This window comes from Epinephelus fuscoguttatus, linkage group LG1, assembly GCF_011397635.1.
Source record: "Epinephelus fuscoguttatus linkage group LG1, E.fuscoguttatus.final_Chr_v1".
Classification (NCBI taxonomy): Eukaryota; Metazoa; Chordata; class Actinopteri; order Perciformes; family Serranidae; genus Epinephelus; species Epinephelus fuscoguttatus.
Genome location: NC_064752.1, coordinates 35,923,026 through 35,949,028, shown reverse-complemented (window position 1 = coordinate 35,949,028; position 26,003 = coordinate 35,923,026). Strand labels below are relative to the sequence as shown.

Genomic DNA, 26,003 nt, shown 5'->3' with positions numbered 1-26,003 from the left:
CTGACAGGTCCCTTCGGGCTCAGGTCAGGTTTTCACACTCTAACATACAGTGCTTCCCTGTAAGTCTGTCAGTGGCGCAACCTCATCTACAACCATATTTTCCAGTGTCACTGCAGTTTCAGTTTTAATTTATTCTCCAACGCTGATTAAAACAAGGGAACATACAGTATGAAGTCTTCCACACTGTCACTCAGACCCAAACACAAACAAAAAAAGCACCACTCACCCTGCTGTACATTGTGAATGAGCGCCTGGAGTTCAGGGATGTATTCGGCCTTCTCTCGCAGGGCATCAAGGATTATGTGATTGTGAGATGAGCCAATCACATCTGTCTGTCTCAGCTGACCCTCTAGTAGTCGGATCTGAGCCTCCTTCTGAGCCACCTGTAAACTCTGCGTGCACACAGTGACCAGACAAATCAGAAGTGGTAATACACACACACACACACACACACACACATACACATACAGAGTGCTATAGCATTCAATGTTTAGACTTGGTAATAAAGGGGCATATAATACTACTGATTTCTCTTCCATTTCAGGTCATATCCCTGCTGGAACATGTCTGGTTGAAGCCTTTACTGGTGATTTTTCACGGTAGAAAGTACTGCAGTTCTCTGTTACAGTTGTTCCATTGGCTGCAATGATGCTGCAGAGCCACTAAAAACACATAATTCTCAGAGATGAAGACTAATGAGAGTAGACTGGGCTTTTGTGGCCATAAATACATGCTAACATGTTCTAGTAGACACTCAAAATACAAGTATAAATCTAAACATTAGCATACTAGTTCCCCTTTAATCACACAACAGGAAATGAGACAACCTAGTAAATAGAGTGTTTTAACTGTCTGCATGGTGATTATTGATTTTTGTTTGTACTGAGAAATACACCCCAGACAACAGTTTGCCTAACAAAAAGAAACCACTAGATGGCAGCATAATCCATATATTAAGTGCACCTGACTGTTGAGGCATTGCAACACCAACACATATAAATTGCTTGCCAATGGCATCTTATGATAACAGTAAAAAGCACTTTTAGTTTATTGTCTTTAAACACTTAAAATAGGTGTGTATATGCTTTTATGTCTGTTTTTGTTGTTGTTATAGCGCCATATTTTCTTTCACATCTCCAAGAGTGCAGATTTAAATAGTTCAGCAACACTGATTTTACTTCAGTGGCTGTGAACGAAAACTCACTTTGTCTATGGAAGCCTTCAGGAAGTGGTCCAGCAGGTGGCGCGCTTCAGACAGAGAGCAGGAACTGATCACCACTGAGGTGTCCACTGAGTCCAGCTCGTCCTGCAGGAAAACACCATCAGAGTCATAATTAGAGGCCTCCTGTCACTTCTTACAGTGGGAGAACAGCATTGCTGTGTGTGCATGTGTGTGTGTTCATACCTTGGTCTCTTCTATTTGTACAATGGTGGCCTGGCAGTCAGACAGGCTGTCGTTGATGTAGTCTATGTTGGCGTTCAGCACCTCAATCTCCTCGTTAATTTCCTGGAGGAGGCGATCCTCTGCTTCTGGTCCCTCCCCATCTGCCATGAGTACCTCCCTCTTATGTGAGAGTGATTCCTGCTGGACTGTCAGCTCCTCTCGCTTCTGACTCATCGAAAACACAAATGCCCACACAGCAAAAACAGTCAGAGCGATACTTTCTAAAACATTGGCAAGTGTCAGGGATAAGGAAATAAAATAGGGGTGACTTCAACATTTGAAAACATTATTTACTTTAAGTGCAATACAAACTGAACAAACATATTTTAATATATGCTCTAATGTTTTACAGATTCATATAAAAGGACTGTTCTCCATCTAATTTTAACAGTCTGTCTTTGACAGAAGGAGGAAGAGCTTCACTCACTGTGGTTTCAGTTGTACAATACTGAGATGATGCGAGCCGAAAAGTCACTAACATGTAACCTAGTGCTGCTGCTGCTGCTGCCACTACAATGGACACGTATAATTTTGATTCCTCATGTTTGATTTTAATCACTGCTAATATAGCTGCACATCTCAAAGTGTATATTGCTTTTGGCTAATTGTATCACAAAACACTTGTCCATGCCCTCTCAAGTTGGTTTAACTCTACAGACACTAAACCAGGTAAAATCCCAAAACAACGCCACCTTACTCATCACTGATTTCCTGTGAAGGCCGAGCCTACCTTGATAAGGCGATCCATGTCAGCTTCTACATTTGCGATTGTCATTCTCTGCATGACAATGTCCATAATGCGATGTTCGAGTGCTTGCCACTTCTGACGCGCAGACTTGGAGATGCTGCCAGCTCTGTTCGCAGCTCCAACACCCAGGCCTGCTGGCTTACGCTGCAACTTCTTCCTACTGCTGAGAGGAGATAAAGGGAGAGGAGAGGAACTTTTTAAGAACCTAAATAAAATAACAGCTCGTCACTAACTGTGTCTGTCTGATGTTTGGAGCTTGGTCAGTAGTGTACAGTTGCTTTTTAAAGTGTATGTCTTGAGGTTATACATTGAGTGCATCAACCCATCTTACCCAATGACCCTGGTTCCATCCATGCTCCCTTCACTCTCTGCCATGTATCCGAACACATTGTTTTTGTTGTTCCACTGTCTCACCAGCCCACTCACAGTCCTCCCAGTCTCGGGTTCAGAGCTGCTTGCAGTAGTGCTGGCCGATAACTCAGCTCCAGAGTCCGTAACTGGAGGAGTCTGGTTCCAGCGGGCCACACGCCCGGCCACGCGGTCTGACATGGGCTTGGTGAGGCGCCGCAGGGCAGTCACTTCCTGGGTCTTCCTGCGCAGCACCAGCTCCTGCTGCCGCTTCTGAGACTCCAGCGCTCGAATCTGGTACTGATAGCCAGCAGGGAGACAAACAGGTCTTTAATTTGTTATTCAGTCCTCGTTTATGTTTTTTTTCAACATTTTTTTAGCCGAACGTGACCGCTTTTTGAACAACAGGCTTACAAAGTGTTGATCATGAGAGGATTTTAAGATTTCAGACGAAACCCTAAATAAAAGGATTACGAATGAGGCCCACAGTGTGACGGTGTTACTGTTTCCATGCTCATTAATAAGCACTCTCCTCCAGGGAAAACAAATAAAGATGGAAATGAATACATTTAGGGTGTGTGCTAATCTTTAAAACATAAAAGTAATCCCAACAATCTGTGAGCAGAATGTACACGATGAAACATAAATCAGGCTTTTAAAATGCCAGGCTGACAAACAGATGGAGCAATGCAAGCCATATACACCAACTCATCAGCATGAATCATTCTTTAAACACAGGAGTTAAATCAAAAATTGGACAATGTTGATAACAGCTATAACATAGACGAAACAGGCTTATATATAACACTGCTCATATGGTGTCACCTAGCTCCCAGTATCTCTATTTCTGTGTGTATCATCAGAGGGAGCTGAAGCACTGGAGCAAATATGTAACTGTGCTAAATGTTTCAGAAGAATGGAGCAGTGCTGAATATCTCTGTCCTAAAAAACACACACAGATGCAGTCTGACCTCTTGTCGTCGCTGCTCCTTCTTGAGCTGAGCGATCTCACGGTTCCGCTTTGCCTCCACCATCCTCCTCCTCTGCTGCTCCTCCTTCATCTGCTTCATCAGTATCACCTGGAAACAGCAGTGAGGTCAGGCTTCTTAAACTGCACTAGTGTTACTGCTGAAACAATCTTGTTTATCCATGCTCCCGCTCCTCCCCCCTCACTCTTCTTCTCCTCCTACCTTGGCTTTCTTCATCTCGTTGACCTCTGTCTGGAGTTTCTTCAGCTCCCGCTCGTACCTCCCCTGGTTTTTGAGGAGACGGGCATGCTCTTTCTGTGCCGCCTGTAGCTTCAGCAGGTCTCGGTTCATCTCCTTAAGACGTTTCTCGTAGTCCTGCTTGATCCGGTTGGCCGTCTCCTCCGTGTAGTTCTCCATGGACACTGTGTAGCCATGTAATAACGTTAACAACCTGTTGTCAGGATGCTTGACCTTTAATGACACTTTACTTTTCTACTGATCAGAAAGTACCCAACCATCAGTATAAACTACACGTCCCATGATGCATGAACTCACTCAGATTCTGCAGTACACGGTCCCTCTCCAGCTGAGTGTCTCGGATCTTGTTCTGCAGCAGAATGAGCTTCTCCTCGTACTGCAGCTTCAGCATCAGCAGCCTCCGCTGGCTGTTCTCCAGCTCGTCTATCAGCTTCTGTTTAATCTCGATCTCGCAGGTCAGGTCAGCCAGGTCTGCCTGGAAGTTGGCTGTGGGTTGGAGGGGACAAGGTCAGACAGAGTGCAAAGAAGAGCTTAAAGAGGAGTTAATATAACTTTTTTAGGATGATGAAATAAATAGCAGGAAGTCAAAAACAAGCTGCCAGACTTAATTTATCGCCTTTTTTTTATTCTGACTGACATCAAACCTAAGCCTTAGGCACTGGTTGATTCATGTGTTGCTTCTTTGTGCTTCTTTCAGAGACCGCCCATAAGACTGCAGATTCAAATTCAGCTCTACAATATAAAATATCTCCAGCTCTCTTCACTGTCAGTCATCTGGCAAACTGCATAATATCCTTACTCTCTCTCTGTGAGGCTGTATTTACTTAGGCGCAGCAGTGCTTCGAGCTATATGCTAACATCAACATGCTAACATATTCCCCATCTTAGTTTAGCATGTTGTAGATACAAAGGTTTGCTAATTAGCTCTAAACACAAAGCACAGCTGAGGCTGATGGAAATGTGATTAGTTTTGCAAAGATTTGGTCATAAACGGTAAATACGTTGAAATTTAGACCCTTTGATGGCGGGGAGGGGAAGTCAGGGGATCTCAAAGGTCATTATGATACATCACTTAGAAATCATGTATATCAATCAATCAATCAATCAATTTTATTTATATTATTTAAAAAAGTATATCTGTGCAAGACTTTGTGCTAATTTGTCTGATAGATGTTTCAGATATTTCACTGGATAAATAAAAAAATTACCAGCTGGAAGCGCTGGAGTAAAAATAAAGGAATCACATAAGTCATTGGGATTCATCCTCTGGGCACGATGAATGTCTGGACAAAATTTCATGGCATTATATTCAATAGTTGCTGAGATAGTTACCGACCAACAGACAGACAGACAGACAGACAGACAGACAGACAGACATTGCTATCTATAGAACTATGCAGCTAAAAACAGTGCACAAAAGGTTAAACTGGCCTGGTCATTTTGTAACAGCAGCTGTCAGAAACACACCTTTCTCATCAGAGTCTGAGTCTGAATCCACCAGGCTCTCATCACTGTCAAACCCGTCCTCCTCCTCCCTGCCCTCCTCTTCATCCTCCCCCTCATCTTCATCGCAGCCGCTTTCCTCCTGCAGTGGAGACATGATGTCCTACACACAGAAGCACACAGATACATCACACTTTGTCGTGTTTTTTTATTATTATTTTAAACACAAATCAATGCCAACATGTGTGCCTTACCTCGGTGTAATTGTCGTCTGAATCGATCTCTCCATTCTGTCCATTTTGTCCGTTTTCACCACTCTGCCCGTTCTCTCCATTCTCATGAGTGTGCAGCTTGACTCGTTTCTTCATACCTTTCTCCAGCTCGGGACTACAGGAGGAGAAAAGCCCGATTGTTGAGAAAACACATAAATAATATCACTTGTAAATATATTTTGTATCATATTCTTCTCCTGGACCATTTTCACCTGTGGTTAGTGGTCTATCCAATTCCACTGCAGCAGCATGAGTGTTTTCTGTCCATTACCAGTTATAACAAACACACTCTTTCATGTAATTTAGATGTCACACACTCCTAACAACCACCATTAAGGCTTTGGGAGTGTTGCCAAGCAATGTACTCACGTCAAAATCAGACCTCTGAAGTCATTAGCAAAGTCTTCCTCAGCTCATCTACCCCCTCGTCTTGCCCTTTTAGCTCTTAACATTTTATTGCCAATTTTATTCGCCCCTTTGCTCCTTCATTTACAGCCACTCTGCTCATCACCCATCCCATCTCTAAATTCCCGTCCACCTCCATCCCTATCCCATTAAACCTCAATTAGCCTGTTAGGCTGTGTACTCTCCTCTCTCATGACCCACTGGCCGACTGAATTAGACCCTTTTGCGTCTGAGCCAGCGTTACTACTCAGCACTGGCTGCATCCCAATTCTATTCAGAAGCTGGCTGTCCCAAAGCACTAATCGACTTGTGATGTGGCTCTTAAGCTGGAGGGGAGAAGCAGTGAGGAGGGAGAAGTATATGGGCATGAACAGTAATGTACTCATCATGCTCACTTGGCTTTTAAAACATGCACAGGTTCACTAACAAGGGCTTAGAGGGACGCATGAGAAATTAAATTTACATCAAGCTCAGATGTTTGGATACAAAAGGACAAGAAAGCTTCCTGGAACTCTGTGGACTCTTCTGGATAAAGGTTTTTCTAACTAGCACATAAATATGAAGTAACTTTTCAAATGTGTCCTCCTCTCCTCACCTCATTCTCCTCTGCCTCCTCTCCTTCTTCTTCAGCCTCTCGATGTCCATCTTGGCCCTGCGTAACACGTCCGTCATTTCAGCCTCCATGGACATAGGAGCAGGGGAGGAGCCAGGGGGGTGGCCGGGGGCAGGACTGAGAGTGGATTGAGGGAATGGGGAACGCGAAGAAAGTCGGGCCACCTGCCGTCGCAATGACTCATTCATGGCCTCGCTCTCAAGGAGTTTGGTTCTGACAGACAAAGAGGAGACGGTGAGAAAAAGTTATTAATTCATAGTTTCTGTCTGCCTGGCTCTGAGAAAGGGGAAAACTGACTTATCACAAACTAATTATAAGTGCTAATTTTTTTTGATCATTATGAAACTTTTTTTTTTTTTAAAGATTGTTTTTTGGGCTGTTTTGCCTTTAATGGACAGGACAGAGTGAGGATTGTGAAGTGGGGAGAGAGAGAGAGTGGGGGGGACGACATGCAGCAAGGGGTTGCAAGCTGGAGTCGAACTCGCAACTCCTGCAGCGAGGCATCACCTCTATACATGGGGCACCAGCACTATCCACTAAGCTACCGACGCCCCATTATGAAACTTTTGAGAGAAGAAATAACACATTCTTCTTCACCATAGGCAATAAAATGAGCCCTTGTTCAAATCAACACACTCAGGGGTTTTATCTCGACAGCCTTCAGACTTCAGAAAAATATATCTGTGTAAATGACATTACTGAGTAAGTTAATTGACCATACAACTCTTTGCTTGTCTAATTTGTTATTACACCATAATTGTCTCATTAAATGCAAAAGTCTTACTTTAAAGGTAGGATTTGTTGATTTAGAAAATGCAACTAAACAGAAATAGATCCTATTTTGGCAAATATGCTCACTTGCATTCTTGTGGCAAAGCTAGATCATACAACTGATACCGATCTTGTGTCTGTCAGGTCAATATGATGCTACAGGCAGGGGATGGTTAGCTTAGCATGCTTAGCATTCAAACAAGGAGGGAGAAACAGCTAGCCAAGCTCTGTCCAAAAGGTAACAAAATTCTGCCATTTTTAGATGTCTGTTTTTGTACGAATTAAACAAGATTTAATGTAGTAATTACTGGGCTTTAGAGGTGCTGGTAAATGGACTTTTTACCTACACAAAGAGCCAAGCTAGCTGTTTCCCTTTGTTTCCAGACTTTGTGCTAAGCTTAGCAAACTGGATACTGGCTCCACTGGCATATTGAAAGGTCCAGTGTTTTGGATTTAGGGTCATCTATTGGCAGAAATTGAATATAATATTCATATCTATGTTTTAATTAGTTTATAATCAATTATAATTATAATCTCTGAAACTGAGAATCGTTGTGTTTTCGTTTCCTTAGAATGAGCTATTTATATCAACATACGAAGTGAATTCTCTGCCAGAGTCCATTATGTTGTTTCTACAGTAGCCCAGAACAGACAAACCAAACACTGCCTGTAGATGGGGCCATTTGCGTTTATTGTGTCGGCCACCGTAGTTCACCTATGCATTTGGACAACAGGAAGTTTAACTTCTGCTATATCACTACTACAGATGCCACTAAATCCTACACACTAGATCTTTATAGGACAGAAATTAAGGTAGTATGGATCATCTAAGCTAACTCTCAGCAAAAAGTGTATTTCCCATAAAGTCAGCTGTTCCTTAAAAGAAATTTCCAAAGTCAGGTCAGAATTTTTGAAATAGAACTTCAAGAGAACGAGATTTGCTAATGACATTCTTCAAAGTACAGAAGCCTTTATCACACACTTATTTAACCAGTTGTGTGGCTTTGTAACTGCAACCTTTGTTAGTTTTGTCTATCTTGGTTATTACTGTCTTTTGGAATTTTTTTTGTTTTATTGTGGGTTTATTTATTTATTTCTCTCTTTTTGCAATCAGGACAATGTCTATCAGATTTTGCTCATATATATAAATTTATATGTTTATCATATTACTGATACTGTGTATTGTAGACCAAATTTTAAAAAAGTCTGTAAAGTAATGACTGTCCCATCAGTATCAGGTTTGATAATTTCAGTGGGGTTTCAGTGTAAGACTACAAGTGATGGCTGTAAATAAAGGTTTAGAGTTCTTACCGAAGTTCTTCAACCTCTCGGATGTAGTTCTGGATTAAAGCCCCAATCTCCTCGTTGCCCTCACCTTTAGGACAAAGGTAGAAGAAGGCTAAGGTCACAGGAAGCACTCAATTCAATAAGATCAAAGTAAGATTTGAGACTCAAGAGAAATAGAGTTCATGTAGTATTTAAACATTTTAAACAGTTAAATATCTCCCTCACGTACTTGACTTGGTCAGCAGAGTGCTGACCTCATTGGCCAGCAGATGAGTCACACGTGTATTGAGGTGGTCAATGGTCTCCTGCATGGCCTTCACCCTGAGGCGCAGTGTGTCGTTTTCTCTCTGCAGCATGGCATTCTCCTGATACAGGTCGCTGTAGCCTTCTGAACCATCCTCATCGGCCACACGCTTCCCCTGCACGGAGACGCAAACAGTGAATAACAACGACCCTCAGTACTGTAAAACCACACTCTTGTATACACTTGATGCTGCAGTCCAGCCAAACACAATGCCATTGTTTAAGCGAGTTGGTCTGCCCGTGGCTCTTCAAGCAGCTATTGTTGTATTCTGAATGCTTAACGCAGAAAAAATCCTGTTGTTAAGCTTGGAAACAGAGAGTCACTATTTAATCCAGCCACAGCCCGCAGACATCATTACCTCCACCAATCCAACACTCCATTACTTCCAGACTCCAGTCACATCACATCCCTTATTACCACATCGAGGTCAGCTCGCAGTCCCTCGCCATAGTCACGCATTCGCCCTCCCTCTAGTAACTGTAGTAACCCCCTTAATCGCATAATAGACTGACAACCCTGCTAAATGATTGCTCACTTCTTGTTGCCCTGGAGGTCAAAGCCGATGAAAAAATGGAGACTCCTTACAGACTTTCTTTGAATTTTCTGCCTATTTCTTGTCACACTTTCTTGTATCATCCTTCACTCTCCAGTCTTCTTAATGTATAATGGTTTATATTAGGTAAACCACGTTACACAGTGCACATTCAGCTACAGGATCAATTTGTCTCTGCATTACTTTGGGAAATGCTGTCGTTGCACCGATTAATCTTCTCTATACATGCACTATAGTAAAGATATAAATGGATGTGTGTCTGCCAGTAAGGATCTTTAATTTGATATAGTAATTCGCTGCTGCTGCAGACATGGCCTGTGCTTTTCTAACTCGCCCTCCAAGACCATCTTCTCTTACTCCTATTAGTGTTGTCTTTTTTCTTCTTCTGCTCAGTTATTGTTCTCAATTTCATCCATCATGTCAGAACTCTCTTACCGCCTCATTGCATCACTTACACTGACAGCCATGTGTTGTCTCTCTTCTTCAACGTGCCACTTTTCATTACTCATCTCTTCCCCCCTGTCATTCAGCCCCTTTTATCTTTTTCTCTGAGCACCTCCTCATCTTTATCTTTTTAAACCTTTTTTTCATTTCTCTCCCCCGCAATGTCCCATCCATCTCTCACCGCCTTGTACTCCATCAGTTCCAGCTGAAGTCGGGCTATCTCGGCACGCAGGGCGCTGATCTGCTGGCTGGTCTTGTCTTGGTTCACCACCACCTTGTTCTTGATGTTTCGGGCACGGTTGGCGTACTTCAGTGTGTTCAGTGTCTCCATGAAGTCCCGGTCTGATGGACTGACGCAGGCAATCATCACTGTGCGACTGGAGAGGAGGGAAACATAAAGGTTGTTTAAAACTGTGCATACACTACAACAATGTTGAGGGAGTCTTGTTAGCATGGACATAACAGAAGCTCTGTTGATAATCAGGCATTAACAACTTAACAGTGTGTCTGGTGTGTTTGTGGGCTTAAAACTCTGTATTTTGGGTCAATAAACTAAACCAAATGTTTATTTTCATTATCTATTCATCTGCTGATTATATTCTTGGTAAATCATTTTGTTTATAAAAATTTTCCTTATTTAATTGCATATGGCAAAGAAAAGCATCATGTCGTCATTTTATAGAATCTAGAACCATAACATTTTTGGCATATTGCTATAAAAAAATTGCAGTAATGTTATCGACTATCAAAATAGAGGGTGATAAATTGTCTTGCAACCCTCTTTGATTAACTGACGAATGTTTCATCTCCACAGAACACCAAGGCCTTGATTAATTATGACTATCCCTTTATGCAACAAGCTTCTCAATCTTCCACAATGTTAAGATTTTTCAAGAATTAAATGCTTTTCCTACAATATAAATATAATATCATTTTTCTGTACGTACCTGTGTGTGTGCACACTTGTGCATGCTGCACAGTGAGGACCAAAAACTGTATTTTAGCAACAGAGTGAGGACATTTTTACAAAGTGAGGACATTTTGGCTGGTCCTCACCTTTTTCAAAGGCCTGTGTCAGGGTTAAGACTTTTAGGGTTCAGGTTAGAAGCAGGGTTTATGTTAGGGTTAGGCATTTAGTCGTGATAGTTAAGGGTAGGATAAGGGGCTAGGGAATGCACTAAATCAATAAGGATCCTCACAAAGACAGAAGTACAAGAGTGTGTGTGTGTGTGTGTGTGTGTGTGTGTGTGTGTGTGTGTGTGTGTGCGTACGTGCGTGCGTGCGTGCGTGCGTGTGTGCGTGTACCTGTTGCCTCCCAATGAGTCCTGTAGCAGACGAGTGAGCTTAGAGTCTCTGTAAGGGACGTGCCCTCCCTTCTTAGTCTGGTCTCCTAAAGCACTGATCACATTCCCCAGTGCCAGCTACAACACACACACACAGACGTTTAGAAAATGATCACAAACTAGTTTTCAAGTATTGTTAACATGCTGACATTTAAGAAAGCAGAAGAGAAGTATGCAACAGCATTTAAAAACATCCAGGTACAGACGGCAGAGGAAGAACTGATTTATGCTTTGTCAACTTCCATATATTCTTTCATACCACACACACACACACACACACACACACACACACACACACACACACACACACTTCGTGTTCGTGTCTGTCTCACCAGTCCACAGTTAATAGAGATTCCCTCCCGCGCTCTCTCCCCTGTAGCTCCTGTGCGTTTCAGCCTCTCAGAGCCGGCCAGGTCCACAAAGTGGAACTTGGCCATCAGCGTCTCGAACTCTGGCTGAGCGATGGGGCTGGAGTCCACGCCGTTCACCTCCCCGTTCTCTCCTCCTCCTCCTCCTCCTCCGCCGTTCTGCTAGCGTAGGTGGACAAAAAAAAAATTGGAAATGAGTTCGTGAGCCGCAGCGTCTTACTCGGAAATAGCAATTATTTCATCACATTTAATGCTATTATGACTAATACAATATTTATTTATTTATTTCTCAGTTTTCCCTGCACCATCTAAACCCCAAATCTCACCATTTGAGCCTGCTGGCACACTCTCATCTGACAGAGGTGGATGGTGAAGATGGCGTGCGAGCGGGAGCTTGTGGCGTTCATCTGGGTGCTGGCTGTGGTGCGGGACAGAGCGCCGAGCTTCAGGCACTGCAGCAGCTGCAGCACACACAATGTGGAGGACATTTGGTTATGACTTTTCAGTTTGAACTGAAGAGAAAACTTTATCCAAAAAAGATGTAGCGTCATAAACAAAAACAAAGGATAACCATGGGGGTTTTTTTGATCACCACCTGAGATGTTTTCTGAAAACACCCATGTCAGCGTATTTTATGTAGACGGGAAACTCAAACTGCAATTTTATTTTATTTTTGTCCTCTCTGCTGATGTGTCCTCTCCTGCTTTTTACCCCTAACCTGACTCCTTGTCTCTTTCCACACTCCATCGCCTCCACACTTCTCCTCCCTGCCCCTGTTTTGACATTTTCTCTCTTCCACAGGAGTGCCCATCTGTCTCTGCTTTCCTCTCAGCTGTCTGAATTTTCTGCAGTTTAATGCATGCATGACCTCTCCCAAATTTAGCTTTTCTTCTCCTTCCTCTCTGCTTCCATTCATCAGTCTGCTCACATCTTTCTCACTGCTCATCTATGTGAGAAGAAGCTGAATAAAACCGTAGGTGTCCCAGCCAGCATTTACTGTAGCCCTCCCCCTAAATCACCACCTGTTAACCTCTTTGTCACTGGCTCGTCACATCTCCACTAGCAGACATTTCTCCTGCCCTCTTGACCCCAATCATATCCTCCTTCTTCCACACTGCCACTGCTGATCTCTTTCCTTTCTAAGCAACCATCATTTACTCCTGATGTCTGGCAACTTCTCAAGAAAGCTACCCTAAAACAGACTGGTACTGTTCACATAAAACAGCCTCATGTTTAACCAGTCTGACTTAAAGGCAGCACATCAGTGCCAGGTCTCCCTTATTATGCTCGACCTGTTTCCTGTTTTTAAAGACTGACCACCACATGGTTCTTGTCAGATTTTGGGGGGTGCTGGGGATCTGTGGCAGCTCCCACATTCTGCCTCAACCAGTCAGCATTCATTCATGTTTTCACAGTTAACCCCTTGCAATGCAACTGGACTCCATGGTTACAGAAAACTTCAAAACAGATCATTTATGATGGGAATTTTGAAGTCTCCAGCTTTCTTATTTTTTTGAACAAATGATCTGAACTTACTTAACTGAAGGTATTTAAAACTACCAGACTGAATCTTAATGAGTACGTTATTAAATGTGCTTTTGTAAACAATAAAAGCAAAAGTAAGCTCTGAAAACATGATACTGTGTTAGAATAAGTATCAAATATGCTACAGTTCGAGCCATAGCAGTGCAGGATGTTAAACTGAATAAAAATCTGACCTTTTTTTAATTGCTTTCTAAACTTTTATGACCCTTAGACCAAGAAAAGTCAGCAGAGGAGTGACTGCTTTAGAATATATAGTGTACCAAAATACTACATATTGAGAAAGACAATGAAAATGTCAGGATGATGACTGCAGATGACGCACATATGATAAAAACACCAACACACCCACCTCCTCCTCTGACTGCACCAGTCTAGAGGTGACTCCAGTGGTGTAGATGCTGCCGCTGCTGTCCTCATGAATCTTAATGTTGGACTTCCTGCTGCGACTCTCTGGATCTCTGGCTCCGTCGAACAAGTCAAGGATCTCTTCATTGTACAACTGCAATAAACAGAAGCCACAAACACATTTGCATTAAACAATTTATACATACCCAATACTATGGCAATACCCTGATCATAACGTAACCATTAACGTAATGATCTAATAAGCAGATTTATATATTCTGCTCATATTCAACATTTCTCGCAGCTGTCTGTCTTATTTTCACACACAGGTCAAAAGAACGACCTCTCAGAAACCAACGAGGGCAAGGGCCACAGAGGTCAGCTGAAAGCTCAGCTGTTCCCACCTACTGCCAAACACACACACACACACACACACACACACAGACAGACATCTGTTTAGCATCAACAAAGATAACCTTTTGACCTGAGAATGTACAAAACACACAACAGTGAGCAGGACAGACAGAAAAAGAAAGAAATAAGACAAAGCTCAAAAGAAATATCATTTTGTAAAGCTTATTAAAGTAATCAGATAATACACACACCCCCACACACACATATATACATACAGTCGTCTGCCCCCAGAGACAACCTAAACATTTGCCTGCGAGCAACCTCTGGAGGGAATAATTACTTGTCATATTATCGCATTGCTCCTACACAAGCATCCCTGCCTCCCTCTTATCCCTCACTCTTATCCCTCCTCTGCCCCACAGTGATGAGGAATAATGTCCGAGGTAATGGCCAACATTAATCAGGACCAACAAAGCACAAGCAGGCATTCCTGCCCATCTGTCATTGGGTTGTCACTTCCTGTTTGTGGAAAAGGGGGCTGATCCTCTAGTCTCCCTGTTTTGTCCCATCTGGTTAGCGCTAATATGGACCAACATCCATCCCAGTGCACACACACCTACACACACACATATTTGCGAGAAAGACTATCAATACTGAACTGTTAGAATGTGAGATATGCTCTACATCCAGTTATGTCTATGTGTGTACGTCACCCACCTCAAGGAACTGGGCGCTGACTTTGAACTCAGGTGGCTGGCCGCCAGTCTCCTGGGCGCGCACCCTCCTGTTCTTGATTCCCTCAAACAGCTGGTGAACGGCCCGTGGGATGATGCCCTGCTCCTTCTGGCCCAGGCTCATATCAAAGCCCGTCCCCATGGTGTAGGTCTTCCCCGACCCCGTCTGAAACACATCACATCAAACATAATGAGATTTCATTTCCCGTGTTCTCCAAACATCATACATCCTACATCTATGCACAGAAATATGTTTTTACATATGTGTAGAGGAAGTTAATTAAACTAAACTTTTCCTATCCTATAAATTAATCATCAAACACCCATTAATATTAAAACCCCAGCCCCAATGTCATACCTGACCATAAGCGAACACTGTGGCGTTGTAGCCCTCGAAGCAGCCCTCAATGAGCTTATACACGCAGGTCTGGTAGATGTGCTGCTGCTCTGATTCGATGTCAAACACAAAGTCATAGGTGAAGGCTTTGTCTTTACCCAGGAGAACTTGTGGTTCTCCTGGTGTGACCAGCGTGCACACATGGCAGCCCTCTATCTTCTCCTTTGCCATCTGAGGACGAATCCTGGGAGGAAAACAGAAGAAAAGGCGAAAGACAGACAGTGAATGGATAAGAAGACATCATCATAAATCAAACATGTAAAATGGGTGTCACGAATTGTGTGATTCAGCTTGAAATGTTTTTATGTATTTTTTGCTCAATGCAGATCATGCATGACATTCTGATTCACGCACTAGTCACACTCTGCTTTGACCTCATGATCATTTCTAGTGTAAACTTTTCAAGTGGGATACTGGAAAACATCCAAATCTAAAGCATTAAAATAATTATCTTGTAAAAAACTAGAAAAGCACTCAGAGGGTGCAAACCTTCACTAAGGCCAAATGCTTGATCTCACAATGTTGTATCCACCCCGTGATTTGGATCTGTTTCAAAATGTGATGTGTTCTTCCCCGGCCCATGCTCCACCCTTATACCAAATTTCATGAAAATCGGGCCGTAGTTTTTCCATAATCTGGCTGACAAACAAACCAACAAACAATCGGAACTGAAAACATAACCTCCTTGGCAGAGAAAAAAATATGACCTTAAAAACACCTTAATAGAAGAATGCACTAGCAAGATAAATCCAAACTCATTTGTATTCACCATGAAACTTGGTTTCCACCGGAATCCACTGTGACTGTTCTGAATCCACATGTTGTGAGTGTGTTTGACACTTCTCAGAGAAATATTCCTTTTACCTATGTTATCACTGTTCATGCAAGACCTGGGTCTGCAAACATCACCGCTACTCCACAGAATTACACCAGAGCCAAAGTTTTAGACCTTCAGTTTATTAAAAGTGTACAGCACCAATTTAGCATTATGCTTCTACAACAATGTCAGATTCCTTGGAATCAGAGATATAGTATTTTATACTGCATACATTGTCAAAATCTGGTGCCTACATTACCCACAATGCAATATTTCACTTAACTGTACAGATTTAGGTGTGCAGCAGGTAGCTTTAGGCTTTAGGCCACAGACTACAAAGGTCACTTCTTTTTAACGTTATCCCCCTGGATAGTGTTCAGGGCCAACTGACTCAAGTGACATCACTTGACGAAATGTATTCAACTTTGTCAGCTCCATCTGAAGCTACAAAAGGCTTTATACGTGTTTTAACATACATGTTGTGGTTTTTAATCACATTTTATTTATGTTTTTCCCACATGCAGTCATACTCCAACAGACTCTGTGAAATCGTTTGAGTTCCCCTTTAAGAGTCGTCTGTTTGAGCTGACAGTTGAGCCAAAGTGGTGTAAGTTTATGACTTATCGCTTTGTTCCCTTATAAAAGTGTTTCCGCAATTGAGAAGAAGAGAATGTATATGGTTGAGGAGGCTTAAACATCTACATACTACTGTTATAGAAACCATTATCATCCAAAACGATTACTTCAGACCCATAGACCCCAGGAAGAGTAGCTGTTGCCTTGGTAACAACTGATGGGGATCTGAATAAATCATACAACAATAAACAGAAACCCATGTCCACCCTTTTAAATCAAGGCCAGACAGTGTCAGACATGTGGCAACCATTGGTCCGGAGCCGGCTCACAAAGCCCAGTCGTATAACATGTGTCCACCCGTTCACACCTTGCTCAAACACAGTTTCATCCAAATGAACCATCACTTTGATTGACTGGCAGATGAAAGTGGAGCTAAATGTGTGTGTTAGATACGTAGGACAAACGAGACATTCACACAACTTTATAGAGTGGAACTAAACAGAAATCTGTAACAGAAGAACAGCCCCAAGGACAAAGCTCAGCACTTTGTTTGTGCTGCTGATTTAGAAAGTCTGAGAATGTGTAGGAAATGAGTAACGAGGCATAAAAAAAGGACATTTCTGAGAGAAACTAGCACACATAAGGCCACTGGTGACGATGTGGCAGACTTTGGCTGATAAGTCATTGCTGGCTGTTAATCCTGCTGCTCAGGACTCTGAGTTCTGCTGGGCTTTCCATCCTGACAGGTAGTTCATTGTAGTTAATTGCTTTCACCTGACATCCCAGTTGTAAAATAATCCCTGATTAGATGAGTGCAACGGAAAGCAGCCTGAACATCTTTGAACTCGGTGACAGAATGAGGGCCAAGTATTTAAATTTAGGATCATTTTAACATGTTTGCCAGCAGAACGGCAGAAAGCCTCGGGGGCAGTGTGGCTGATAAGAGGAGATGTAGCTGTTAAAGAGGTGACACTTTTTACTTGCTTGTGCTGCAGGGCCGATTACTTACGAGAAAACATTGCAGAGAAAACTGAGGGTGTACGCAATGTATATAAAACAGAAGATCTGTCACACGGCACCACAGTTAATCTTAGGCTTTCAGAGGCACAATGTGGACACAGTGGGGAGGTAATCACTTTAAGCTGTGGAAAAAGCCGTGAGCCAGCAGTATCGGAGCTCTGGGTCCACCTCTACACATGCTAACCCCCCTAGTTCAATCTTCAGGGGATGCAAATCAACTCCCCCGCACAGTGAGACTGCACCACAGACTCCCTATGGGATGCTCCAACAAAGACACACACATATGCTGTATACTGTAGAGTCATAAAAAGACAAGAGAAATCCCCAACCATGTGCAGCTGCTGTCATGATAGTGGACACATCACAAAGACACACACAGTGACTCTAGAAACAAATACTGTAAACACACACAGTGCAAAAACAACCTGTACTATCTTCACTTCACACATGGTTTCTCTCAAGCATGCATGAAGAACCACACCCACCGCTAACACACACACACAACAATCCTTTCACCACACGTCGTTATAGTGCTGCGGAAACACACACACGGAGCTGACAACAGCATTTTTTGGCCCTTGTTCAGGCCTTGAGGCGTCATTAAAGGGGGTCTTCCAGGAAGAAATTAAACACATTAGAATAGTCCAATTCAGCAGCAGCATACTAACCCCAACCACCTAATAAAACAGTGTGACACAGAAAGCAGCTTGCAGACAGATGAGTCCCTTTCATTGGTGGAGGTGACCTTGACACGGAGGTTAATGTATCTAAAACCACAGATCCCACATGAGTGCTGTTTAAGCCAATTATTAACATAAAGTGGATATAGCAGGAGGAGTGCATTGGCTCTGCACAATGGACTTATCAGAAGACGAACAGTGTGTGTGTGTGTGTGTGTGTGTGTGTGAGTCTGTGTGAGAGAGAGCTGCAGCTGTATCGTAAAAGGGTTGGAGGTCATTCTTCTCTCCTTTTCTCTCTGTTTACACTCAATGCTGTCAGTCTTTTGTCTGCAATATTTATAGGTCAGAAGTGTTAGGTGAAACACTTGACAGCTGACATTTAAAAGAAAGAGCGAAAGAAAGTGAAAGAAAGAAAGAGGGGAAAAACAAAAACAAAGACAGAAAGAAAGAACCTGAGTATCACATCTATATACGCAGAATGTCCACGAGGCACCACGTACTGCTATCATCAGTCCTTTCCCCATTAGGATAATTAACTTTTCATCATCACTTACAGTAACAAAAACGACATCTCAGCAATACTACTACTGACTTTGGATTTGGCTTGTTTCCTGCAGACAATAAGTGCATTTCTGTTTCTACTTCCCCTCATCTCACATTGACCACTGGCTGACTGATTGGGGAGCCACAGCAGGATTTGTCTCTGCTGTCAAATCTCTGACACAGTACAGACACTTAAGTCCTTGCCAATTTATAATGTCTATGTCAGGCCAACATAGTGATTCGATTTTACATTTTTTAAGCATTCCAGATATGGAAGTACTAGGTAATTTTTGTGGCGTTGAGTTTAGCTGAGACCAGAACGCGTAAAAAGCTCAGTCCATAGGGACTTACTGTAGGGTGGGAATTGGAGGGTCATTGGCTCAAGTCCCTGTCTGGACCAAATATGGTGTGTGGACTGGTAGCTGGAGAGGTGCCAGTTCACCTCCTGGACACTGCAGATGTGCTTCAGCAAAGCACCAAAACAATAGAGTATATTCTATAGAGAGCATATCCTCTTCTTCATGCTAGCCTTGTCATCTTAGTGGCAGGGCTCTATGGATGGCAGTGTCTGTTGACTGATTGGTCCAAACTGAAATCTATCGACAATTACTGGATATCCATTACATTTCTGTACAGACATTCATTCATGGTCCTCTGGGGATGACACCTACAGACTTTGGTGTATCCCCCTCTTTTCCCGTCAATATCATCAGGTAAGAATTTTACTTCCAAATACGTGCAGACCTAATTAACTGTAGTCTGTGTTTAGTTCCCATTAGCAAATGCTAGCATGCTAACATGTTAAACTAAGATGGTGAACATGGTTAACAAAAAATCTTTAACCTCCAGGCTACACTGATAATTTGTTCTGTTGTATATTGAGAATTTGTGGAAACATACAAACGTACATCTAGTATAAATGTGTGTAGTGTCGTCAGCAGGCATTTGGCCAATGTGCCATATTTAAATTTGTCTAATAGATCTAACACCCCTGATCCACATGAAGATATATTCCTAGTGCTAATTAGCTGTTGCACAAGCAAAATGATCATGCAATTTTGATCTTTCTTTTTATCCTATAAAAAAATGCAAAACATTGTTCCAGCTTCTTAGATGTGATGATTTTAAGACTGAAGGCATCGGCTGGAGCTCTTGGAAATTGTGACAGATATTTTTCACTATTTACTCATTCTATACATTAAATGATTAATTGATCCAAAACATTAGAGAAAGACCACATAATGATGAAAATACGCACTGGCAGATGGCCTAAATATTCCATGATAAAAAAATATGTGTCTAGATTTAGCGCTCTACACGCTTCTTCTGAGTGTCTTCTACATTATCACAGAGGAGTAAAACATTCCCAAGACATGTACGGCTGAATTCAGGAACATCTTGACAAGCTCTGCATCAAACGAGAATAGAAAAACACACACACACACACACAACAAAGAGACACAGAAACAACGACAGCCTGTCAGTGATCCACAGGAAGAAGAAATGGAACAGCTATAAATAATCAATTCTCACACAAACACACACACACACACACACACACACACACACGGCTCAGCTGTATGAACATTTAAGCCAGCTGCGCCAACAAAAGATGGGATCCATAACATTGATCGGAACAGCAAACACTTCACACGCACACACACACACACGCACCATACACACAGAGATTCAGACCACACACCCACTGAAGAACATTTGGCAGCTAAAAATAGCCCACAACACCGTGATTAAAGGTCTGTATGAGGCAGAGGCAAAGAGTGAAACACAGAGAAGCAGATTGTGGATCCCTGATGCGGCAAATTAAGGCGTCTATCTCTCCTCATCTTTGCACACTAATAGGAAAATGGTTTAAATACCCTGGAGACTAAACACAAACCCTGAATGAAGCAATACATACACACACACACACACACACACACACACACACCTTTTTTTGGTACTTGTGTTCTTTATATACAGATGAATGTATAGATACAATACTCATTACCCCAGTCTATTGTCAGGACCCTAAACCTAGTTCTGTCAGACACACACACACACGCACACGCACACACACACATGTGCACACACACACACACACACACACACACACACACAAAAGTCAGAAACTCATTATCCACAAACTTGAAGGGAATTCACTTATTACAATAATTATCAAACCCAATAGTGCTAATTAGACTTTATAAAAAAACACAAACACAAACATAAACAAACACACATACACACACACACACACACACACACACACACACACACACACAGAGTAATTGCCATGTCAAACTCTGATAGCTGCAAAAGTCATTGATGCGTGACTTGAGAGTGAAGTAATCTGCAACATGAGGGAAGCGGCAACCTCTCTGAATACTAAATACTGTCCTCAAGACCTTCCTGACATTTACAGCATCCCTCATCAAATTGTAAAAGACTTCAGATTTCTTTTAAATTTGATTGAGCAAGGAAACAAGCAGATTTGCATCAGAATGAGGCTGAATGGGGGAAAGCATCACACAAACAAAAAAAAGAACCTGTGCCATGAAATCCGACCCGCCAGCATGTGATATGTCAGGCAGCAAAGCAGTACAAAACATGAATGAGTACGAATGGATTTAAATAAGACAGGTGTATTTGTAGTAAAGTTTTTTTTGGAAGTGCTGTTTCCTGTCTCCTTAATGTGGAAACAGCAGGGTATCCTACAACTGCCATTGTGAGGCTCCATCATTCCCACATCTAGCTCACATCACAAAACATACTGTGAGGCTCATGGAGACACTGCTGCCTCACAACCAGACCGGTCTCACTGAGCAGAATGAGGCGCAAGTGCCCCCATGACAGGAGTGCCACATTTTATGTACAGATGGGGTTAAGATGGTGTCACTTTGTGCTGCAAGCACAAGTAGAGGTGGCTCATGAAGTAAAAAATGAGGAAGAAAAGAGCAGCGGAGGATCAGCAACATGTGATGCCAGATGTGTGGCTTATGTGTAGGGCTGAAACATAGACTATGCAATAATGATGTGCGACATGACAGTGTCCCAAAAGTGAAGCCAAAACATCCCAGTTCCCCTTAGATGAGACAAACTAAAAACCCAAAGTACACGTCAAATAATTTTTACCAAAGATAGGTTCTGTCATTTTAAGGTAGTTCTCACCATGCTTATGTGTGTTCAAGTGTAAGATTTTCTGATAGGTTTAGTTTTAATTAGTTATTTGATGGTATAAAAAGGGGGCCTGACATCACGATTGACAGCTGTGTGTGCCAATCACCTTGCTTGGGATAAATGGTGTTGCTTGCGATTGGTCCCACGGATGTATGGGCAGGAACTCTATTCCATGAAGATTGCTACTATGCAGACTCTGGCTCCAAATAACATCACCACTGCAAGATGACTGTGGCTGTATCTGGAATATTTTGGCATCATTTTTTCACAGGAGGAGGAAGTGGATACATGTCGTCCATAATGTTATACTGTTTACAGGCTGAAATAGGTTTACAGCATTAAGTATCAATGTGTGTCAAGTGTTGAATGCTGGCATCAAATGTTTGGTCACATTTCAATCAGAACTCGTCTGATCTAGTTCAGGAAGTCATGAAACATTATTTAATTTGAAAATTTTGGCAAAAATGTTTGTCTTCTGAAACAGTTTTTGAGATTTTGATTTTTATTGTAGAAAAAGCATTTTCGGATATGAAGAAAACATTTCATTAGTATTAGTATTTTCACTATGGACACACACTAACACACTCTGAATGCTAACAGAAATAGAGACTCTAGTTTCCAGTTTTTTTCTTTAGCTGGCAAACTTTAGGATGGTCCAGTTTCCTTGGGAACTGCACACACAGCTCAGAGACTGCTGATGTGCAGCAGCTGCGTGTGTGTGTGTGTGTGTGTGTGTGTGTGTGCATATGTGTGTGTTTACCCCAGTAAAACATAACGGCTTTCTAGTGGTGTGAGAATTGTGAATTACAAAATGCTAATGCTCCAATTATACAGTAATCCTCACCTAAAACTCAACTGTTGACCTGCTGTCCAATCACGATCCAGAAAATAGCCTGGACCAAATGCCAAGGCTGTTACCAACAAGCCCAGAGTACCAATAAAATCAGCCCGCTGCGATCGCTGCCAATGACAGCGAGTGCCAGTAATGCCTGTGTGAGTGTCTGTGTTACACTGTGTGTGTGTGTGTGTGTGTGTGTGTGTGTGTGTGTGTGTGTGGTCATGCTCACTCAACCTTCAAAGAAGAGGGCGGTGATAGCCAAAGAGCTCATTTCCCTAATGCAAACACTCCTGTAAAGACACAGTACACACACACATGAAGCGACGGAGTTAATCGTATTCTCTTGAGCTGTGAGTGTTTCAGAGCTCTGTTGTCTCTCCTCTGGCACAGAGCCAGTGGAGGAAGCCAGCCGCTGCGTCCTCATTTCCTTTAACACTGTCCATTTATCACGGAACAACATCTACTCTCATCAGGTTTCCCAATCAAGAGTTATTCCCTCGTTATCCCCCCCTTGCTCCCTGTTATTTGTTATGTTTTTAGCTTTATCACCCCTGTACGGGAAAACGTTATTTGGCCCTTCTTTTGTTTCTGCTCTTGTCCTCTTCCTCACACCTCTGCCCGTTTCGCAGCCCTCCCACAGTTTGTTGCCAGTGAAAACAAGACTGTTGGGACAAAAGCTTGAATGGCAGAAGCAGCAGAGGGGCCTGTTCCATTTCCTCTTTCCCCTGATAACAAGCAGAGACTAATCGCTAATGTAGACTTTTCCTCGCCGCCACTTCCTCTCCCTCCACTGCTCTGTCTTTCCATCGATCAAATATCGCCTTCATAATAGAAAAACACATATCCATCATTCGGTGTGAGACGCAGGACAATGTGTCTGGTTCTTAACAACTGTTTTAAATGCAAACACAGTCACCCCCTTTCTTCGATTACACAGCAGATCCAATAACTGTTGACAGACGCCTCAACAGTCAGTCTTCCATCCAGGAAAGGTTGTGCTGACAGGTAGAGAATTAAAGCTCTACAGGTGACTAACAGAGCTGGAAAGACACTGATAGTGCAGAATGGAAGATACAGGAGTAGAAAACTATGTCTGCACAGGAAAGCTGTAAATTACAATTGATTTTGTGTTTTTAGGGTCAGATTATAGGAAGCAGGGGGTGCACTGATCCCAAGATCCTCTCGTTCATGAGAATCAGAGGCTGAACTCTTCTGATTGATGAGGGACAACAGCCACTTCTTCTTGTTTCCTTCACCCTGTCCCATATTTTATCTCTCAGCTCTGTTTTTCCAAACAAAGCCAGACACACATTCTTTGTACTTATTCATGTCACACACATATGAATGTGTGAAACAGACGAAGGCAATCAAGCAGAGCTCTGTGTTGATGGGAGTGGCGTGTCTGCATCCAAAAGATTGATTTTCCAAAGCCAAATGCAGTGAAGATGACAGAAGCTAACGCATTAAAGCTGCACTAATCTTTTGATTTAACATTAGCGATCGTTAAAATTGCTGTGTAATAAAGAAAAAGTGGTCTGACTCACAGGATGTAGATTGTGCGTGTAAGCAAATGTTCAACCAAAACAAGTACCCTCTCAACACTATTTTTCAAGAGCACTGCCACTGTATCCTGGACTTAGCACTACCCATGACAGATGTGACTGATTTACAGAAACATCCCAGAGCATCTTTCCCTTAGTACAAAAGTTTGATGGGTTCAGTGAGACCTTTCTCTGGCGCTGGCACAGAGTTAAAACTAAGTGTAGAGATAGGTCAGTCTATGAGAGACCATAGAAAAAGTGGTTTGTAGAGACGAACCCACAGATCATTATCACCTAACTCTACAGGCTCCTTAAGGTCGATGTTTATCATCATTCCGAGTTTTCAGGTGCACGTGCAGCTGTTTTCAGTGACAAAGCTCTGATAAATCTGTGCACTACCTGCTGAGCACCAGACAAATTCACTAGCAGGTGAACATATGGATCATTTAGCAGCTAAAGAGCCACCTACTTCCCTCAGGAGCTGGTGGAGACCAAAAAAGTGTTAAAAGAGGGGTGGATATTGGATAAAGGCACACAAAAAAAATCTCTGCACTCCTGCTTGCAGGAAAAACTGGCTACAATGAGATAGTTTTGGTATGAATGTGTGTGAACCAAAGACTTTTATTTCGGGATTTATAGATGCAATAATTCTGCCAGCTAAAAGCAGACTGCACCCTACACCGATGCCCTGCTCTCTCCTTTCTTCTCTACATGGGCTGACAAAGTAGGAGGTGGTGAGACTTAATATCCCCCTGTTGTCATCCCACTCATTAATAACCACTCAGCAGAGAGACGAGTGTCAAAGCTGTCATCGCATCCCCTCTCCTCTCTCCTCTCTCTAACACACCTCATTTCCTCTGTGTAATGACTGTTGGCACTCATGCAGACACCACTGTCTCCTAAATACTGAACCAGGAGTGTCCGTTGCACAATATTGTCTAACAGCTCATTATTAGTGCAAAACAACGTCTACAGTGGGAGAAGGTTGACAGGCGGGAACAACCCATGACTTTGTATATTCATCATTAAATAAATGGAGGCCGGCCTCATGCTTTTATGTTATTAAGTCCTTCAGATTGAGAACACAGCGTGACAAGAACAAACACTTTCACTTTCCACAGAAACATCTGAGTAAGTGTTGTGCTGCACTGCATTGCAGGTCAAAGCCAGCTTTAATCATTTTTCTAAAGAACATTAACTGTACTAAAAAGTGTTGCCCTCTATTTCCAGGCCTGCCGGTGCCTGTCATGGGAGCCAAGTGGTTTCCAAAACTGCTCCAGGATGCATCCCTGCTGACTTCTCCATACCACAGCCTCATCACACTGTCAGCTGAGGGGTGTTGGCTCCACATACACACAACAGGCCCGATTTCTCGTAAATCCTAACGGCACTTTACCATGAAATAATGCACAGACACTTGCAGCAGTAGCTTCCATTTATCAAACACTGAAATTGATCTTAAAATGAACATGATTATAAAATGGTTTCTTGAACTGCTGCCAAACTCAAAGTTGTAAATGAAAACCACCTTCCAGTGACCAAAGAAACCATGTTGCAGTAACTGATCCAGTCATAAAGACACTATAAAATCATGATGAATATTCACAATTCCTTATTTTTTACTTCTGTCTTACCAAACATGCTAAGTAAGATGACACGAGCATGGTGTTTACAACCTTATAACAATAATACAAGCCACACCTGACATAAAACCTAATACAATGACAGTCTTCAGAACAGAACTGTCTTCCCCTTTCAGAAAAAGATTACTTTCATGCAACCAGCCCAACAGAGATTACATAAACAGGAGCACAGTGTCTCCATCTGGTTCTGTTCTGTTTGCTTGTACCATACCTCCGATTAGTGC

General features: G+C 42.5%; 1 protein-coding gene across 6 annotated transcripts in view; it reads right to left on the bottom strand.

Moving 5' to 3' along the window:
• kif21b (kinesin family member 21B) overlaps positions 1-26,003 on the bottom strand; it is a 77,449-nt gene that overhangs the window by 32,817 nt on the left and 18,629 nt on the right. For 4 of the 6 annotated variants that reach the window (XM_049572955.1, XM_049572982.1, XM_049572990.1 and 1 more), the window contains exons 2-21: positions 14,906-15,128; positions 14,531-14,713; positions 13,464-13,613; positions 11,896-12,030; positions 11,534-11,731; positions 11,164-11,279; positions 10,040-10,235; positions 8,787-8,976; positions 8,582-8,645; positions 6,482-6,712; positions 5,464-5,596; positions 5,234-5,372; positions 4,064-4,252; positions 3,731-3,930; positions 3,512-3,619; positions 2,524-2,840; positions 2,175-2,355; positions 1,406-1,609; positions 1,205-1,306; positions 227-392 (exon numbers count right to left, since the gene is read on the bottom strand). In XM_049572955.1, coding sequence (XP_049428912.1) covers positions 227-392; positions 1,205-1,306; positions 1,406-1,609; positions 2,175-2,355; positions 2,524-2,840; positions 3,512-3,619; positions 3,731-3,930; positions 4,064-4,252; positions 5,234-5,372; positions 5,464-5,596; positions 6,482-6,712; positions 8,582-8,645; positions 8,787-8,976; positions 10,040-10,235; positions 11,164-11,279; positions 11,534-11,731; positions 11,896-12,030; positions 13,464-13,613; positions 14,531-14,713; positions 14,906-15,128 — 3,425 coding nt within the window. The remainder of the gene's footprint in view (positions 1-226; positions 393-1,204; positions 1,307-1,405; positions 1,610-2,174; positions 2,356-2,523; positions 2,841-3,511; positions 3,620-3,730; positions 3,931-4,063; positions 4,253-5,233; positions 5,373-5,463; positions 5,597-6,481; positions 6,713-8,581; positions 8,646-8,786; positions 8,977-10,039; positions 10,236-11,163; positions 11,280-11,533; positions 11,732-11,895; positions 12,031-13,463; positions 13,614-14,530; positions 14,714-14,905; positions 15,129-26,003) is intronic. The other 2 variants (XM_049572963.1, XM_049572975.1) reach the window with 2 other exon arrangements.